Genomic DNA, 19,937 nt, shown 5'->3' on the forward strand with positions numbered 1-19,937 from the left:
ACAGCCATTCCCAAGGAGATCCTTTACTGGAGATTTCATCCCTCTTGCATAATCACAGAGGACTGCCACTCCCAAGGAGATCCTTTACTGGAGATTTCATCCCTCTTGCATAATCACAAAGAGGACTGCCACTCCCAAGGATTTTCTTTGTTGCCAATTCCAGACTAAATTAAAACTAGCACCAGACAGAGTTCATTAGAATAAGTACACTTTTCACTGAATGCAAGCAAAATTTTCACCAGATAGGATTAACATAATTCACAATTCTGGATGCCATTTTCATCAAACCGGCCTCGGTGGCATCGTGGTTAGGCCATCGGTCTACAGGCTGGTAGGTATTGGGTTTGGATTCCAGTCGAGGCATGTGATTTTTAATCCAGATACCGACTCCAAACCCTGAGTGAGTGTTCCGCAAGGCTCAATGGGTAGGTGTAAACCACTTACACCGACCAGTGATCCATAACTGGTTCAACAAAGGCCATGGTTTGTGCTATCCTGCCTGTGGGAAGCGCAAATAAAAGATCCCTTGCTGCCTATGTGGCGACAGCAGGTTTCCTCTAAAAAACAGTGTCAGAATGACAATATGTTTGATGTCCAATAGCCGATGATAAGATAAAAAATCAATGTGCTCTAGTGGCGTTGTTAAATAAAACAAACTTTACTTTTAAACTTTACTTTTTCATCAAATATGGTCAAATCACATTTGTTAAATGTTTGTCAAAAGTAAAGCATTTTTTTTCTTTCTTTCGTATAACTATCTACATTGCATTTTGAACTCTGAGTAGAGATTATATGTGTAGAATACTATTCACAGTAGATGCGTATGAATTACTACAGTAACTGTAACTATATACAGAATGAGCTATGGAAGAGATGGCTATTCTAAAGAACAGAGAGGAAGGCTTTTCAGAAGGCATTAGAAGAGATTCTATAAAATACATCTGCTATGTGGTACATACACGCAGTTCGGAGTATCCCTGTGTAATGAAAAAAAAAAAAAAGCAACACATCAAACAAGCTCAAAATTAATAAAGTTACAGCAATTCTAGCTACCTGTATGTGGATTGGTTCAAACAAGCTACATATAACAAGCTTAAATAGTTGGGGCAGTTTTGAAAATATCACAATGGGGGTGGCTAAAATAAGCCACATATCCAATACCCCCTCTCCCCCCAAAAAAAACAACAACAACAACCCCACCCTACAAACTATTGTGGCAGTTTTAAAAATATAATTGTGAGGGTGGCTAAAAAAAAACCCATGTCAAACCTCTCATCCTCCCAACTCCCCCAAAAAACCCCAACAACAACAACAACAAAAAAACAAAAAACAAACCCCAAAACAAACCAATAACCCCAAATTGTTAGAGCACTTTTAAAAGTATCACTTTGCGGGTAGCTAAATAAGCCACATGTAAAAAACAAAACAAAACCACAACCCCCCCACCCCTCCAATTGTTAGGGCAGTTTTAAAAATATCACAATGAAGGTGGGTTTTTAACAACTTGAGAAAATGTGAATGAATAATTATTGAGAAGTAACTAATGGGCTGATTACTTAACACAATATATTTGAGCCAGTCTGAATAAAAATGAACAAAGGGCTCATCTAAGTACGAACATGATGAATCCTCCCCAAGCATTAATTATAAAAAAAAATATACTGCTGGTGCTAGTCTCGAACTGCACTTATTACTTGCATAAAAATTGTTCGGTTAGTAATAACACATAATTTGTTAAAGGGACATTCCTGAGTTTGCTGCATTGTAAGATGTTTCCGACTAATAACATATTTCTACGATTAAACGTACATATTAAATATATTTTCTTGTTTAGAATATCAGTGTCGGTATATTCAATGTGTTTCTGGTCGTCTTAATATTTGTAGGAAGCCCTGTTTTCAAATAATTTTGTACGTACGAAAAAAATATATTTTAGGAAATAAAATGAAATTTAACCTAGTACAAATATTAGAACGACCAGAAACACATTTAATATACAGCCACTAATATGTTATACAGAAAAATATATTTGATATGTAATTACAATCGTTAAAATGTCTCTGTTAGTCGATAACATCTTAAAAATTGCAGCAAACTCGGGAATGTCCCATTAACTGATGTTAGTCACAATGCACATCACAAAACACTTCAATGCAAATATGGTTTTAAAAAAAAACTTTAAAAAAAAAAGCTTAGCTATAATAAATCAATTATTAATTATTCTCCCTTGTTCTTGTAATTTATTATTATTATTAATTACCTCCCCTGTTTTGGCCCACCTATGGTTCGCTTGTCTTTTCAAATGGAAAAATAATACTGCTTTTTATCACATTTATTAAGTGTGTAAAGAAGAAATGCAGCTTCCAAACAATATTTTAAAAGGCGGGGGGGGGGGATCAATAATTTCTTTTAATAGAATAATAAAAAGAAAAGAAAAAAAGAGAAGATGTTTAGACCAGTCTACAGCAGGAGGAAAATGCCATTAGTTTGAGGGAGGGTTAAGTTTTTATTTTTTTATTATTTAATTTTTATTTTTTATTTTTTTATTTATATATTTTTTTTATCCCACTGCCCCCCCGTTCCTTTCTCTCCTTTGAATTCCATTTCATTTCTTCCTGATCTGGCAACTCCTCCTATCTTTCAACTTCTTTCGCTGTCCACCTCCACATCCCAGTCCTTGTCTCCACAACTGCGACAGGTGCTTGTCTCTTGTAAGCTATCTGTGCCACACACCTGCCATTCCTCATCAGCTTTTAGCTGTGGGCTTAATCTGACCACTTCAGAGTGTGTTCAGTAGTTACTTCTGGCATTGTTAAGAGGCACTTGTAACCACCTACTATGCAACCCTACTACCAGCGGTCGTTAGTGCTGTGGGTCAGACCAGCTTTATTAGCGGCAGAAGACGAGGATGCCAGGTGGGTGCAGGGAAATGCACAGAGACTGCACCCGTGGAGGAAGTTGAGACAGATAGGCTATGGTGTGGACAGCTCAGAAGACAGAGTCGGAGGAAACTGATGGAAAGGGTCAAAACAGATTGAAATCGTGAGGTGAGGTTGAGTTGAAAAGAAAACATCTGTTTAACAACACTTCATCATCACACTGGCCAATCAACAGCTCAACAGGTATCAAACACATAGTAATGGTGATGACTGCTATCATGTACTAAAGTAGAAACCCCACCATCACCACATACGGTTCAAAATATATGAAGTAGCATAAGATCTTTTATAAGCTCCGAAAATCCCCCACTCCACAGCATAGTAAAATGAATCGCGTAATTAATTTATTATGGCAATAATAAATTATAAATATTGAAAATAAAGCATGTGCATAATTAAGAAGCCTCCACACACAACGACACATCACAATTTACTGTTTTCTTATTGGTATATATTATTGTGCTGTATTCTAGCATTCCTATCAAACCACAAAAGGGTATGCCAAATCAAAAAAAGGTATGCAATATATACTCTTAATCATTAACAAGCATTCTGAGCCCTGCTAGAGAAAAACACGCCCCCTACCGAGCCACACAAAGGTTTGTATCTCCTAAGTTCAAGGGCCATAACTCTGTCATATATAAATAAATTCCATTTTCAACATGCAGTTATAGAACTTGAATAAATTCCCATGAACAAGGGACATAACTCTATCAAACAAATAAATTCCATTTTTGACATGCAGAGTTATAGACCTTCAATAAATTCCCATGATCAAGGACCAAAACTCTGTCAAAAATGGATAAAATCCATGTTTGACAGAGTTATTGACCTTGAAAAATCCCTATGAAAGTCAAACTTGATGTGTAACACTGGGCCTCAGTGGTATCGTGGTTAAGCCATCTAACCTAAGGTTTGTAGGTACTGGGTTTGCAGCCCGATACCAGCTCCCACCCCAGAGCCAGTTTTAACGACTTAATGGGTAGATGTAAGGCCACTACACCCTCTTCTCTCTCACTAACAACTAACCCACTGTCCTGGACAGACAGCACAGATAGCTGAGGTGTGTGCCTTGAACCTTAATTGGATATAAGCACGAAAATAAGTTGAAATAAAAATGATCTGTAACAGTATATGATAAAGCTATGTACCAAATTTCAGCTCAGTAGCTTGAGGCATTGTTAATGTTTTTTTAACAAATCTTGAAAACAATATATATGGGACAGACAGACACAGCGACTGACAGATGAACAGAAGGATGGAGATGAAACATCTAGTCCCCTTATGTTGAACCGGTAGGGGAATAAACAGGCTCTATTAGTTGAAAACGTGTTACAATATTAGCAAACTTGTGACAGTCTCTTTACAAAAAGCGCACCCCAAAATCAATAAAGTCAAATAAACATTTAACATTACCTGTACACCCCCGAGACTTATCCACACTGGTGTCTTTGTGAGGTCGTTCTGGATGCCGCGGAAACTGGGCAGACTGTCGTTTAGATCGCACGCTATGTTCCACGTGGACACTGGCATCCAGGGCGCGTCTGGCTTTGGAGGTCGGATCTGATGAAAAACAAAATTCAGTAATCATTGAGCAACTTCATTAAGTCATAGATCTGAATGACAAAACTGTAATACATAGTCAGGGCCATATCTATACACAATGCAGGGCTCGAACTTAACGACGGCACCGGCGGCATTAACGATGGCATTGACGGCAATTGCAGTCGTTGAGATATAAATTGCCGTAGGTAAAGACCATCACTGACAGCACTTAAGTGCCATCGGTAAAGCTCCTCAACAATGGCAAAAATATATACACCTGGTGTACATAATATGTCAATATTTAATATTTTCACATTTGAAATATGTCTACATATAGCAAAATAACCTTTAAAAAAACAATTGCCATAGGCAGGCTCAAAATTGCCATCAGTGGGCAGTTTCACCCATGGCAATTCATCTAAAAATTGCTGTGGGAGACAACTTCTTAAGTTCGAACCCTGCAATGCAGAGTCAAATATTTTCCAGACCCAACACTCTAATATGGGTGTGCCATCATTTGAGAGTGAGTCTGGACGCTTTTAAAACACTCTAATATGGGTGTGCCATCATTTGAGACTGAGTCTGGACGCTTTTAAAACACTCTAATATGGGTGTGCCATCATTTGAGATTGAGTCTGGACTCTTTTAAAACACTCTAATATGGGTGTGCCATCATTTGAGAAAAAGTCTGGACTCTTTTAAAACACTCTAATATGGGTGTGCCATCATTTGAGATCGAGTCTGGACTATTTTAAAACACTCTAATATGGGTGTGCCATCATTTGAGATCGAGTCTGGACTCTTTTAAAAGTTTTATAAGCCCGGACCCTGGACCATTTAAAATCTGGTTTTCTATCAGTTTGCAGCTGGCACAGGTTATAAGTTTGGTACAGACACGACTTGGGGTATGGGGTAGAACCAGCACATCATCCAGGGCTCCGTTCCACAAAGCCATCCTAGTGCTAAATCTCCTCTGGTACATCAACTACCTTATGCAGCTGGTACAGGTTATAAGTTTGGTACAGACACGACTTGGGGTTAGGGGTAGAACCAGCACATCATCCAGGGCTCCGTTCCACAAAGCCATCCTAGTGCTAAATCTCCTCTGGTACATCAACTACCTTATGCAGCTGGTACAGGTTATAAGTTTGGTACAGACACGACTTGGGGTTAGGGGTAGAACCAGCACATCATCCAGGGCTCCGTTCCACAAAGCCATCCTAGTGCTAAATCTCCTTTGGTACATCAACTACCTTATGCACTTAGGTGATCTTAGGGGTGGGACGTAGCCCAGTGGTAAAGCGCTCGCTTGATGCGCGGTCAGTTTGGGATTGATTCCCCTCGGTGGACCCATTTGAACTATTTCTCATTCCAGCCAGTGCACCACGACTGGTATATCAAAAAGGCTGTGGTATGTGCTGTCCTGTCTGTAAGATGGTGCATATAAAAGATCCATTTGATCGGTCTGTAAAACGGGGCCCTGCATGATTCTGTATACATACCTTGTCTATTCCAGCTGCTCCGCGCAGGAAGAAATTCCACTCGTTCTGCGTTATCTCGTCCGCGGTCTTCATAATCTCGGCGCACAGCATGAATGAGAAAACCAGTTTGTCTTTCTCGAACAAGGCTCTGAATAAAAGGAAAAGAAAATTAATTAATTTATACAGCAAAACCCCTCAAAACGCGATTCACAGAATGTTTTTTTTAAAATTACAATTCCCTCAAAACCAGACATTTTTCACGGTTTACTGTTAAATATCAGTACAGAACCTCACCCCTCCCTAAACCGGATACCCCTTAAAACTGGATTTTTTACATGTCCAGTTTAGAGGGTGTTTCACTGTGACTCTGTCTGTCTGTCTGTCTGTCAGCTCACCTTTCGCAAACACCTGACACCATCACTGTTTCACAGTGATACATTAGTGCATGTCATCACAGCTGTATATATTCTACTGAGCTCTATCCTATGCAAGTTTGGGTTTTCTAAGCTAGTCTTGGGAGTGACAGTCCTCCTATACACAGTGCTGGAGGGATGCAACATCCTGTTACATGTCTCCTAGGGGAGTGGCAGTCCTCCTATACACAGTGCTGGAGGGATGCAACATCCTGTTACATGTCTCCTAGGGGAGTGACAGTCCTCCTATACACAGTGCTGGAGGGATGCAACATCCTGTTACATGTCTCCTAGGGGAGTGGCAGTCCTCCTATACACAGTGCTGGAGGGATGCAACATCCTGTTACATGTCTCCTAGGGGAGTGACAGTCCTCCTATACACAGTGCTGGAGGGATGCAACATCCCGTTACATGTCTCCTAGGGGAGTGGCAGTCCTCCTATACACAGTGCTGGAGGGATGCAACATCCTGTTACATGTCTCCTAGGGGAGTGGCAGTCCTCCTATACACAGTGCTGGAGGGATGCAACATCCTGTTACATGTCTCCTAGGGGAGTGACAGTCCTCCTATACACAGTGCTGGAGGGATGCAACATCCTGTTACATGTCTCCTAGGGGAGTGGCAGTCCTCCTATACACAGTGCTGGAGGGATGCAACATCCTGTTACATGTCTCCTAGGGGAGTGGCAGTCTTCCTAAGGACAAGCACCTGATAGTGCATAATGAAAGCAATCACAACTTTGCCAGTCTTTCAAAATAAAATTTTGATAGTTTAAAAAAGGTTTAGTTTATTTACCTGGCAACATTTTTATAAATACACATGGTGGTCTCGTCAAGGAGTATTTTCAGTCTCTCTAACAGGTCATCCGACTTCTGGCTCGTCTCGATCGTCGTATTAAACAGCTGCAATAGAAACACACATGTAAAATAATCGAGACATGACCACAAGTGATTTCAAACACAAACTCTGGTTAACTGGCATTATAAACAGTTGAAGAAAAATGTAACAAATCAATGGCAGAGCCCTAAAACAGTTTTTTTTTAACATTGTGTTTCCAGGAATGTGCCAAAAACAATTAGGTTGGGTAACTTGGTTTTATATATATATATATATATATATATATATATATATATATATATATATATATATATATATATAGTGAAACACCTCAAAACCGGACCCTCAGTAAACCGGGATTCCCTCAAAACCGGACGTTTTATACGGTCCCGTGATTTGCGTATCTTTTAACACTAAAATTTACCACTCTAAACTGGAAACCCCTCTAAACTGAACCGGACGAAATTATCTGGTCCCATTGTGTTTCTTTAATGCAAATTTTACCTCAGGAAACTGGACGGTCACACCGACGCCAATCATTACTGCCTTGCTTATACTTTGAATACCCACTCAGCTGATAACGTGATTGTGTACGCAGAGCTAATTACATGTGCGCACGCTTCAGCGTCACTGTTGTGCTGTTGACACATACCAATTAAGGGATTAATTAACAGCTTTGATGTTTAAATAACTGGAGGAAACGCATGTACCCCCTTTATTCTGAGCTCGATTGTTACAAAGTTAGATTAACTTACGAATTTGACTGAGCTCCTTTTCATAGCCTACATGAACGTCTTACAATTACTGCAATGAATGGCAAAACAACTAGGAATTTAATTCATTTTTCCAATTGTCTGAACCCTTTTTTGTTGTTGTTTTGTTTTTTTATCTTTGCAAAGTTTATTTAACAAAATAAAGAGTAACCAAGAGTAAAATTGTTTGTTAACAGTGTTTCATTTTAGTATTTACTTTGGACATGAAAGCCGCCATGTTGAATTATCGCTTGATGATAAACTTAAAATAATTCAAAAGTTTGAAAGTGTACCTGTTTTTTGGCAGTTTTATTAGTTACTATATCAGTAGAGAATACCAACCAACAAACGGTTTACCTCAATACTGAAACCTCTGTAAACTGGATACCCCTCAAAACCGGACGTTTTCCTTGGTCCCATGGCTGTCTGGTTTTGAGGGGTTTCACTGTATATATATATATATATTTCAACTTAATTTTTTTACTACATTTTTACTCTTTTCACCTACTGGTACATATTAATAATAATAAAACATTAAAAGAAATTGAAAACAAATGTAGAGTCGGCTTCCCAGAAAAACACAGTTTTCGTTTTGTTTTTGCCAGAACTATATTGTGGATATAAGTAAAATATGTTTTAATAAAATAGATTAACATTATTTAAAATTTATTAAATATCTGTATCATTAAGTCTGTCCCAAAATTTATCACATGTTGCTTTAGGGATCTTAAATAGAAGTTTATTTTGTGGATAGTGGTCATTTACATGTACATAAAATTGCTGTCCTTCTGAAACAGTTCTTAAATATTTTTGTTGTCACCTGTTTGAAGTACTTGAGAAAGAACTGGTACATGGGGTCCATCTCCCCCATGTCTGTGGTGTGAAACAACTCCCCTCACACACACAAATCTCAACATATTGCTGTCACCTGTTTGAAGTACTTGAGAAAGAACTGGTACATGGGGTCCATCTCCCCCATGTCTGTGGTGTGAAACAACTCCCCTCACACACACAAATCTCAACATATTGCTGTCACCTGTTTGAAGTACTTGAGAAAGAACTGGTACATGGGGTCCATCTCCCCCATGTCTGTGGTGTGAAACAACCCCCCTCACACACACAAATCTCAACATATTGCTGTCACCTGTTTGAAGTATTTGAGAAAGAACTGGTACATGGGGTCCATCTCCCCCATGTCTGTGGTGTGAAACAACCCCCCTCACACACACAAATCTCAACATATTGCTGTCACCTGTTTGAAGTACTTGAGAAAGAACTGGTACATGGGGTCCATCTCCCCCATGTCTGTGGTGTGAAACAACCCCCCTCACACACACAAATCTCAACATATTGCTGTCACCTGTTTGAAGTACTTGAGAAAGAACTGGTACATGGGGTCCACCTCGCCCATGTCTGTGGTGTGAAACAACCCCCCTCACACACACAAATCTCAACATATTGCTGTCACCTGTTTGAAGTACTTGAGAAAGAACTGGTACATGGGGTCCACCTCTCCCATGTCTGTGGTGTGAAACAACCCCCCTCACACACACAAATCTCAACATATTGCTGTCACCTGTTTAAAGTATTTGAGAGAGAACTGGTACATGGGGTCCATCTCCCCCATGTCCGTGATGTGAATTAACTCCCCTCACACACACACACACACACACACAAATCTCAACATATTGCTAATGTTGCCGTCACCTGTTTGAAGTACTTGAGAGAGAACTGGTACATGGGGTCCACCTCCCCCATGTCTGTGATGTGAAACATCCCCCCTAACAAATCTCAACATATTGCTAATGTTGCCATCACCTGTTTGAAGTACTTGAGAGAGAACTAGTACATGGGGTCCACCTCCCCCATGTCTGTGATGTGAAACATCCCCCCCATACAAATCTCAACATATTGTTAATGTTGCCGTCACCTGTTTGAAGTACTTGAGAGAGAACTGGTACATGGGGTCCACCTCGCCCATGTCTGCGACAACAAAGTACATGACAGAACCGCGCTCAGCCACCGTTCTGTATTTCTCACGTGCCAGAGAGATCTTCACTTCCGTCTGTTCCGCCTCCGCCAGACGCTCACTGATCACGCCAGACGTCACCTACAAAACAAGAAAACTAACGATCACATATATTCTGGGTTTATTCAATGCACCACTAAAGCCTCCACTCCATATATCGTTCCTAGGTGCCTGTAAAACGTGATAATTCTGACGTATAGTCTTCAGAGGAAACCCACTACATTTTTCCATAAGCAGAAAGAGATCTTATATATGTGCACTGTCCCATTTTTACCATACTTTTCTCATGCGACAGTGACAAATATTTGACTGTGTAGAATGAGAAAACACCAACATGACTGATCGACAGATGAAAATACTGAACCTAACTATAAACCTCACCCCCTCCCAAAAAAAGTTAAAACTTTGCAGGGTGTTGAACAATAGGAAGTTAAAACAAGCTTTTCATCAAAGAACAAGGACAGGAACAGGTTTTTTGGGGAGGGTTGCAAAAATTGCAAATTGTGTAAAAATTTAGTATTGTGCGAAAGTTGGGTATTGTGCAAAAAAGCTGGAAACAGGCAAAAATCTTGAACTGCACAAAAATCCAGAATTACAAACAAATCTGGAACTGTGCAAAAAAGTGGATGATTTTCATCTCTGGACAGACCCTCTCAGCACTGGACTAAAGTTTATTCATTTACCTTGGACTCACTGACAGTGTTATCGAGCTTTTCAGTGTCAAGGATGTTTCCCTCCGACTCCAACATCAATTTGGGAAAACTTTGCAAGGTGTTGAAAAATAGCTTAAACAAGCTTTTTATCAAAGAGTAAAGACAAAAGTTTTTGGGGTATTGTCAAAATCGGGAATTGTGCGAAAATTTTGAAAATGTGCATTTCTGGATTATGCAAAAATCTCGAAATGTGCAACAATCTGAAAGTGTGCAAAAATCTGGGATTGTGCAAAAATTGGGAAATGTGCAAATCGGGATTATGCAAAAATCTGGAAATGTGTGAAAATCTGGAAGTGTGCAGATCTGACTCGAACATAAATTTGAGAAAACTTTGCAAGGTGTTAAAAAAATAGGTTAAACAAACTTTTCATCAAAGAGTAATGACAAACGTTTTTGGGGTATTATCAAAATCGGGAATTATGCAAAAATTGGATACTGTGCGAAAATCTGGAGGTGTGCAAAAATCTGGGATTGTGCAAAAAGGTTTACTTGTTTACCTTGGACTCATTGAGGGTGTTGATGAGCTCCTCATTGTCGAGGATGTTTCCCTCCGACTCGAACATCAGCTTGAGAATCCGGTCCTCTATCGACTTGAGCTGGTTGCGATCCGCGTTGATTCGCACGATCAACTGGTTTCTCTGTTCCTCCAGATCGGGGCGCTCCAGTCGCACCACGTCACTGAAACACACACGTTTATAGAAGACAAATCATTAAATAGTTAAAAGTTTGAACGTTTGGTTTAACAACACCACTAGAGCACATTGATTAATTAATCATTGGTTTTGGATGTCAAACATTTGGTAATTCTGACACATAGTCATCACGAGGAAACCCACTACATTTTTCAATTGGCAGCAAGGGATCTTTTATATACACCATCCCACATACAGGAAAGCACATACCAAAGCCTTTGACCAGTTGAGGTGAATTGGTTGGAATGAGAAAAAGACCCAATGAGTTGAATGAATCCACCAAGATGGTTTGATCCTGCGTCACAAGCACCTCAGGCAAGCATTCAACTGACTGAGCTAAATGCTAAAGGCATTCACCTCGACTATCGGCAAAAACAAAGTGCTTGTGTCTTTTGTAATATTGTCAGTTGACAGTACCGGCCTCGGTGGCATTGTGGCAGGCCATCGGTCTACAGGCTGGTAGGTACTGGGTTCGGATCCCAGTCGAGGCATGGGATTTTTAATCCAGATACCGACTCCAAACCCTGAGTGAGTGCTCCGCAAGGCTCAATGGGTAGGTGTAAACCACTTGCACCGACCAGTGATCCATAACTGGTTCAACAAAGGCCATGGTTTGTGCTATCCTGCCTGTGGGAAGCGCAAATAAAAGATCCCTTGCTGCCTATCATAAAAGAGTAGCCTATGTGGCAACAGCGGGTTTCCTCTAAAAAAATCTGTGTGGTCCGTAACCATATGTCTGACGCCATATAACCGTAAATAAAATGTGTTGAGTGCGTCGTTAAATAAAACACTTCTTTCTTTCTTTGTCAGTTGACATTACAATACATTCTACACAGTTTCGGTCAGTATTGACCACTTGCAATTCTTTCATGACACAATACATACAATATATTTACAGTATTCGTTTAACATAAGGCACAAAAACCAGGCTAGTGAGTGGCGATGATTGCTCTTCCTCCTGAATGTACTCTGGTCTTATACAAACTGTGGCATGAGACCCTATAAAACATTAGATAATGATGATGATGATGACCTAGATACAAACTGTGGTTTGAGACCTTATAACACATTACCTCAATAACTGGTCCTCTAGCTCCGACTTGGTGACAGTGATGACCTACATACAAACTGTGGTTTGAAACCTTATAACACATTACCTCAATAACCAGCCCAGACTTGGTGACAGTGAAGTTGATGATGGTGACCTACATACAAACTGTGGCTTGAGACCTTATAAAACATTACCTCAATAACTGATCCTCCAGCCAGGACTTGGTGACAGTGAAGTTGATGATGGTGACCTACATACACACTGTGGCTTGAAACCGTATAACACATTACCTCAATAACTGATCCTCCAGCCTGGACTTGGTGACAGTGAAGTTGATGATGGTGACCTAAATACAAACTGTGGCATGAGACCTCATAAAACATTACCTCAATAACTGATCCTCCAGCCCGGACATGGTGACAGTGAAGTTGATGATGGTGACCTACATACAAACTGTGGCTTGAGACCGTATAACACATTACCTCAATAACTGATCCTCCGGCCCGGGCTTAGTGACAGTGAAGTTGATGATGGTCACCTAAATACAAACTGTGACTTGAGACCTTATAAAACATTACCTCAATAACTGATCCTCCAGCCCGCACTTGGTGACAGTGATGACCTACATACAAACTGTGGCTTGAGACTGTATAAAACATTACCCTCAATAACTGATCCTCCAGCCCGGACTTGGTGACAGTGAAGTTGATGAAAGTGACCTACATACAAACTGTGGCTTGAGACTTCATAACATAACACATTACCTCAATAACTGATCCTCCAGCCCGGACTTGGTGACAGTGAAGTTGATGATGGTGACCTACATACAAACTGTGGCTTGAGACCGTATAACACATTACCTCAATAACTGATCCTCCAGCCCGGACTTGGTGACAGTGAAGTTGATGATGGTGACCTACATACAAACTGTGGCTTGAGACCGTATAACACATTACCTCAATAACTGATCCTCCAGCCCGGACTTGGTGACAGTGAAGTTGATGATGGTCACCTTGATGCAGACTTCAGGCAGGTAGTGCGGGTTCGACAACTTCGTTGTCATGTAGAACTTGAAGTTGCGGTCGTAGTCGATATCCGTGTCTCCCAGTCTGATCAGCAGACGACCACCCTAAAAGAAAGGAATGGGTTTTTTTGTTTTACAACAACCTCAGCACATTATTTAACAGGAAACAATTAGGAAACATATTGTTTAATTTTTTCATTAATGGTCATTGCCTGAACCTTTTTTTTTGGACATCATACAGGATGCGGTCATGTCCACAACTGATGGTGTACCATGCGCTTTCTGCAGCAAAAGGGTTAACTCTCTGGTGTATTGTCTAATCAGCTGCTATGAGGAACACCCCAATACATTATCTGCTAACAAGAGTATGGAATGGCTGTTTAATCACACGCAAGTACCTTCCCTTAATTAGTGTTTATTTGTACAGGAACATTAGTTTGACATCCCAGCACATTGTCTATGAGTTCTAGATTTCTATGTATAAATATTCACAGATACAAAGGTCTGTTTAAGGATGGACAATCTCCCAATATAGTCTGATGGAAAGAAATAAGGAAATATATCATATCCAAGACCAAATTTAATTTGAATGACAAAACCATATTACATGATCAGGGTCATATTTCTGCACAATGCAGTCAAATGGACATTTGGCAAAACAGTGGTTGATTCCTCAAATCTCTCTCCTGTGCCTCATCAGTTCATCATTAGAGTAGTTATGCCTGTATTAAATACAGAGATGCAATGTGGAATTGAATGTCGAACCCTCTCCTCTCCACCCCTGCTCCAAGCACATTTTCTTTTTTTTATTATGAAATTTCTGGGGGAGCATGACCTGACCACCCTTAAAAATGTCAATCGCACTCTGTCCAGACCCCGCTCTTGCAGTTTTCTGCACATGCCTTTGGTGGATGAGCATTTTGGTTATAGTCAATATTTGCTGTTACCTATTTCTTTTCATCAATATAAATACTCACAGATATAAATGTCTGTTTGAGGAGGATGGGTTCGAGAGCTGGGTCCGGGGTTTCTATATATATTAATACTTACAAATGTAAAGGTCTGTTTAAGGGTGGACAATCTCTCTACATAAACACTTACGATATAAAAGTGTGTCGTCGAGGGTCTCTATATATAAATACACACAGATATAAAGGTTTGCTTAAGGATATGGACAATCTCTCTACATAAATATAGATATAAATATCTGTTTGAAGAGGATGGGTTCGAGAGCTGGGTCCAGGGTTTCTATATATAAATACTCACAGATATGAAGGTCTGTTTGAGGAGGATGGGTTCGAGTGCTGGGTCCAAGGTTTCTATATATAAATACTCACAGATATAAAGGTCTGTTTGAAGAGGCTGGGTTCGAGTGTTGGGTCGAGAGTTTCTATATATAAATACTCACAGATATAAAGGTCTGTTTGAGGAGGATGGGTTTGAGTGCTGGGTCCAGGGTGTCTATATATAAATACTCACAGATATAAAGGTCTGTTTGAGGATGGGTTCGAGTGCTGGTTCCAGGGTTTCTATATATAAATACTCACAGATATAAAGGTCTGTTTGAGGATGGGTTCGAGTGCTTCTATACATAAATACTCACAGATATGAAGGTCTGTTTGAGGAGGATGGGTTCGAGTGCTGATTCCAGGGTTTCTATATATAAATACTCACAGATATAAAGGTCTGTTTGAGGAGGATGGGTTTGAGTGCTGGGTCCAGGGTGTCTATATATAAATACTCACAGATATAAATGTCTGTTTGAGGAGGCTGGGTTCGAGTGCTGGTTCCAGGGTTTCTATATATAAATACTCACAGATATGAAGGTCTGTTTGAGGAGGATGGGTTCGAGTGCTGGGTCGAGAGTTTCTATACATAAATACTCACAGATATGAAGGTCTGTTTGAGGAGGATGGGTTCGAGTGCTGGGTCGAGAGTTTCTATACATAAATACTCACAGATATGAAGGTCTGTTTGAGGAGGATGGGTTCGAGTGCTGGTTCCAGGGTTTCTATATATAAATACTCACAGATATAAAGGTCTGTTTGAGGATGGGTTCGAGTGCTTCTATACATAAATACTCACAGATATGAAGGTCTGTTTGAGGAGGATGGGTTCGTGTGCTGGTTCCAGGGTTTCTATATATAAATACTCACAGATATAAAGGTCTGTTTGAGGAGGATGGGTTTGAGTGCTGGTTTCAGGGTTTCTATATATAAATACTCACAGATATAAAGGTCTGTTTGAGGAGGATGGGTTCGAGTGCTGGGTCGAGGGTTTCCCCGACGTCCTCCAGTAGAACGGGCATCCCGATACGTATACAGTTCTCCACGGTGCGCAGAAAGTTGCTGTCCGTCAGTTTGATCACCTTCAGGCCATTCTTCGTCTCTTTGTTGCGGATCCACCGGTTAGCCTGGGGGAAGACAAGAATAATGGACATATGACAATCGAATCAAAGTGAAAAATCAATGAGAAAATAAAGGGATTCTTTTCAATAACAGAGATTTGCAAGGGAGTTTTTTTTTACATGCGTTTTTAAAATTAAAAAAAAAAATGCATTTTGCAGCCTAATATTAAAAACACCAGGATAACCAGAAACTCTTCAGATGTACAGAAATTAATAATGTAATAAATAAAATCTACGTGAAGTATGACTTCAGTTATCAAAAACGGCTCTAATAGTGAAAAATATCCCTTAAGTGTTTAAAAACTAGGGTCTGTCTCTTTAATTCCAAACATAAAACCACCAAACAAACGACGTCTCCTCACCTGTTCCTGTGGATCAATCATGAGAGGCCAGCGGCGCCCCCTGGTGACGAGGATGGCGTTCTCGGTGGAGACGTGGTCACGTGGCAGCCCGTCTGCATTCCATTGTCGGATCTCGAAGGGGTCGGCCAGCACCTTGGCCAGCGTGATGTTGCTGGTGACGGGGATGGACAGCTCGATGAAGCGGTCTGTCCAGATGTTGATCAGCTCCTGGCGGTACACACTGGTGAACGCACCGTAGTAGGCGACACACGCTGCCGAGACGAACACGTCACCAGTCACATTGCCAATCTCCTTGTTGAATTCCTACAAAACATAAAACAGCAATTAGTCCAGCAATTTATTATTATTATTATTTTTTAAATAAGACAAAACATAGATAGGATTAATGGCAAGATACAGTTGCCAATCTCCTTGCTGAACTCCTGGAAAACATAACATAGCAATTTTCATTTAAATTTGTTTTATTATTATTATTTATTTTAAGACTAATGACACACACAGACAAAAAGAGACACAAACAATCTCACTGTTGAACTCCAGTGATGTTGTTGGTTTTTTCTTTTTGTTTTGTTTTTGTTTTTTTGGGGGGGGGTTTTAAGAATATAAATAGCAGGTAAAAAACTCTGGACAAAACATAGATTAGATTAATGGCATGATCCCTGTCGGTGGGCCCATTGGACTATTTCTTGTTCCAGCCAGTGCACCACGACTGGTATACGAAAGACACACACACAGACAGACAGACAGACAGACAGACAGTCGATACTAACCTCCACATTGTGTGACCAGCGAATCTGCTCGTCCCCGAGAGCGCTGGTCAGTTTTGAGGCTCTCTTGAGACGCGCACCGGTGGTTGAGATGTTGCGCTCCAGTTTCTGCTTCTCTGCGACGCTGTCGTCGTACGACTTCTGCAGCCTTGCAATCTGCTCCTCCACCTCGGCCAGCTTTGCCTGCTTCTCACGCAACAGAGTCATCACTTGCTGCAGCTCAATCTCGGCCGACGCAAGTCTGCAAACACAAGGTCACCGTCAAGTTACTACAGTAACTGTAAAACAAGTCTTATAGGCAATGGAAGGAAGGAAGGAAATGTTTTATTTAACGACGCACTCAACACATTTTATTTACGGTTATATGGCGTCGGGCATATGGTTAAGAACCACAGAGATATAGAGAGAGGAAACCCGCAGTCGCCACTTCATGGGCTACTCTTTTCGATTAGAAAAAAGGGATCTTTTATATGCCCCATCCCACAGACAGGATATAGGCAATGGCATATCTATTCAGTCACTCGTAGGCACATTTTAAACTGTAGCTAGTTGGAATCTAACATAGTGATTTCAACACTTGGTTTAGATAGCGAGAGAAAGGAAAGGAGAGGAATGTTCGTTTAATGGCACTTCGGTACATTTTAAATTGTGGCTAGTTGGAACTAACATATGGTGATTTCAACACTTGGTTTAGATAGCGAGAGAAAGGAAAGGAGAGGAATGTTCGTTTAATTACACTTTGGCACATTCTGAACTGTGGCTAGATGGAATCTAACATATGGTGATTTCAATGCAGCATTTAGTGAGAATCTTTTTTTTCTTTTTTTTAATAACACCTCATTTTAAATCATTGTATAGTTAGTGAGAGAAAAGTGCTCCACCTACCAAGTTAAATCCCATCCCATCAAGTTTTATAATCGCATAGTAAGAGAACTGGAAGACTAAACATTCTGATTTTTGTTACAATGTATGGACGGACGGATGGATAAACGAATAAATGAACTAACAAACAAACACATGAATATTTAATGACACCCCAGCACAAAAAGAAAAAAATCAGCTATTGAGTATCAAACAAAAGTAGATGAAAATTATTATTTGTTAAAACTAAAATTCTAAGCATGAAGTAATTTAAGAAAAAAAAAGAGGCCTTCAAAACAATTTAAGGTCTCACTTACCTCTTCTTTTTTGGTTCCACTGTTCTGAAGACATGAGCATACAGATCCATAGCTCTCACCCACATAACCATCGACTTACACGCCTGGAACAAAATATTTAAAATATGTCAAAAACAAGATCCATAGCTCTCACCCACATAACCATCGACTTATATGCCTGGAATGAAACATTTAAAATATGTCAATAATAACATCCATAGCTCTCACCCGCATAACCATCGACTTAAACACATGGAATAAAACACTTAAAATATGTCAATAATATCATCCATAGCTCTCACCCACACAATTAAAGTGATCTTTAGAACATTTTCCAAAACATCCTTAGATCTCTCTCACCCACATAGCCATCGACTTACATGTCTGGAACAAAATATTTAAAATATGTCAATAAAAACATCCATATCCATGGACTTACAAGTCTGGAATTAAACATTCAAAGTATGTCAATAACAAGATTCACAGCTAATTAAAGTGATCTTTAGAACATTTGCTAAACATCCTTAGATCTCTCTCACCCACATAATTAAAGTGATCTTTAGAACGTTTCTAAAACATCCTGAGATCTCTCTCACCCACATAATTAAAGTGATCTTTAGAACGTTTCCAAAACATCCTTAGATCTCTCTCACCCACATAATTAAAGTGATCTTTAGAACATTTCCAAAACATCCTCAGATCTCTCTCACCCACATAATTAAAGTGATCTTTAGAACGTTTCCAAAACATCCTCAGATCTCTCTCACCCCCATAATTAAAGTGATCTTTAGAACGTTTCTAAAACATCCTGAGATCTCTCTCACCCACATAATTAAAGTGATCTTCCTAAAAACTGAAATTATTTACCAAAAAATCACCAATGTTGATGGAGGTTGGGAAGGACTATAAATGTACATAACATGCTTTAATGAATTTATTGATGGACAACAGTTGCATTATGCAATATAATACATTGATAAATTCACTAAAAATTACAATATTTTATATACTGAACTAGGGATGGGACAATTATTCAATATAATTTTATATTTAGAATTATTTAACATTTTTACAAATGACCATCAAAAATAAAATGTCTTGCCCTTGAAATAGTTTCTAGAAATGTATGTATGATAATTGGTGTACTTGTACTACTTGTAAAATGTATGTATGATAATTGGTGTACTTGTACTACTTGTAAAATGTATGTATAATTGGTGTACTTGTACTACTTGTAAAATGTATGTATGATAATTGGTGTACTCGTACTACTTGTAAAATGTATGTATGATAATTGGTGTACTCGTACTACTTGTAAAATGCATGTATGATAATTGGTGTACTTGTACTACTTGTAAAATGTATGTATGATAATTGGTGTACTTGTACTACTTGTAAAATGGATGTATGATAATTGGTGTACTTGTACTACTTGTAAAATGTATGTATGATAATTGGCGTACTCGTACTACTTGCAAAATGTATGTATGATAATTGGTGTACTCGTACAACTTGTAAAATGTATGTATGATAATTGGTGTACTCGTACTACTTGTAAAATGTATGTATGATAATTGGTGTACTCGTACTACTTGTAAAATGTATGTATGATAATTGGTGTACTCGTACAACTTGTAAAATGTATGTATGATAATTGGTGTACTTGTACTACTTGTAAAATGCATCGTGAATAAATCGAACCGCGAATAAATTGAACCGTGGACCAAAAAACAAAAACCAAACCGAAAATAAAAAACCCCGAACTGTC

At 39.4% G+C, this 19,937-nt stretch overlaps 1 protein-coding gene across 5 annotated transcripts in view; it reads right to left on the minus strand.

Annotated features, from left to right (window-relative positions):
* The window catches only part of LOC121373669 (dynein heavy chain 6, axonemal-like), a 133,064-nt gene that overhangs the window by 28,039 nt on the left and 85,088 nt on the right, over window positions 1-19,937 (minus strand). For 3 of the 5 annotated variants that reach the window (XM_041500390.1, XM_041500388.1, XM_041500393.1), the window contains exons 57-67: window positions 18,191-18,273; window positions 17,016-17,253; window positions 16,246-16,548; window positions 15,704-15,889; window positions 13,409-13,581; window positions 11,207-11,387; window positions 9,898-10,077; window positions 7,174-7,280; window positions 5,987-6,113; window positions 4,356-4,502; window positions 960-977 (exon numbers count right to left, since the gene is read on the minus strand). In XM_041500390.1, coding sequence (XP_041356324.1) covers window positions 960-977; window positions 4,356-4,502; window positions 5,987-6,113; window positions 7,174-7,280; window positions 9,898-10,077; window positions 11,207-11,387; window positions 13,409-13,581; window positions 15,704-15,889; window positions 16,246-16,548; window positions 17,016-17,253; window positions 18,191-18,273 — 1,743 coding nt within the window. The remainder of the gene's footprint in view (window positions 1-959; window positions 978-4,355; window positions 4,503-5,986; window positions 6,114-7,173; window positions 7,281-9,897; window positions 10,078-11,206; window positions 11,388-13,408; window positions 13,582-15,703; window positions 15,890-16,245; window positions 16,549-17,015; window positions 17,254-18,190; window positions 18,274-19,937) is intronic. The other 2 variants (XM_041500392.1, XM_041500389.1) reach the window with 1 other exon arrangement.

Source organism: Gigantopelta aegis, chromosome 5 (genome assembly GCF_016097555.1).
Source record: "Gigantopelta aegis isolate Gae_Host chromosome 5, Gae_host_genome, whole genome shotgun sequence".
NCBI lineage: Eukaryota > Metazoa > Mollusca > Gastropoda > Neomphalida > Peltospiridae > Gigantopelta > Gigantopelta aegis.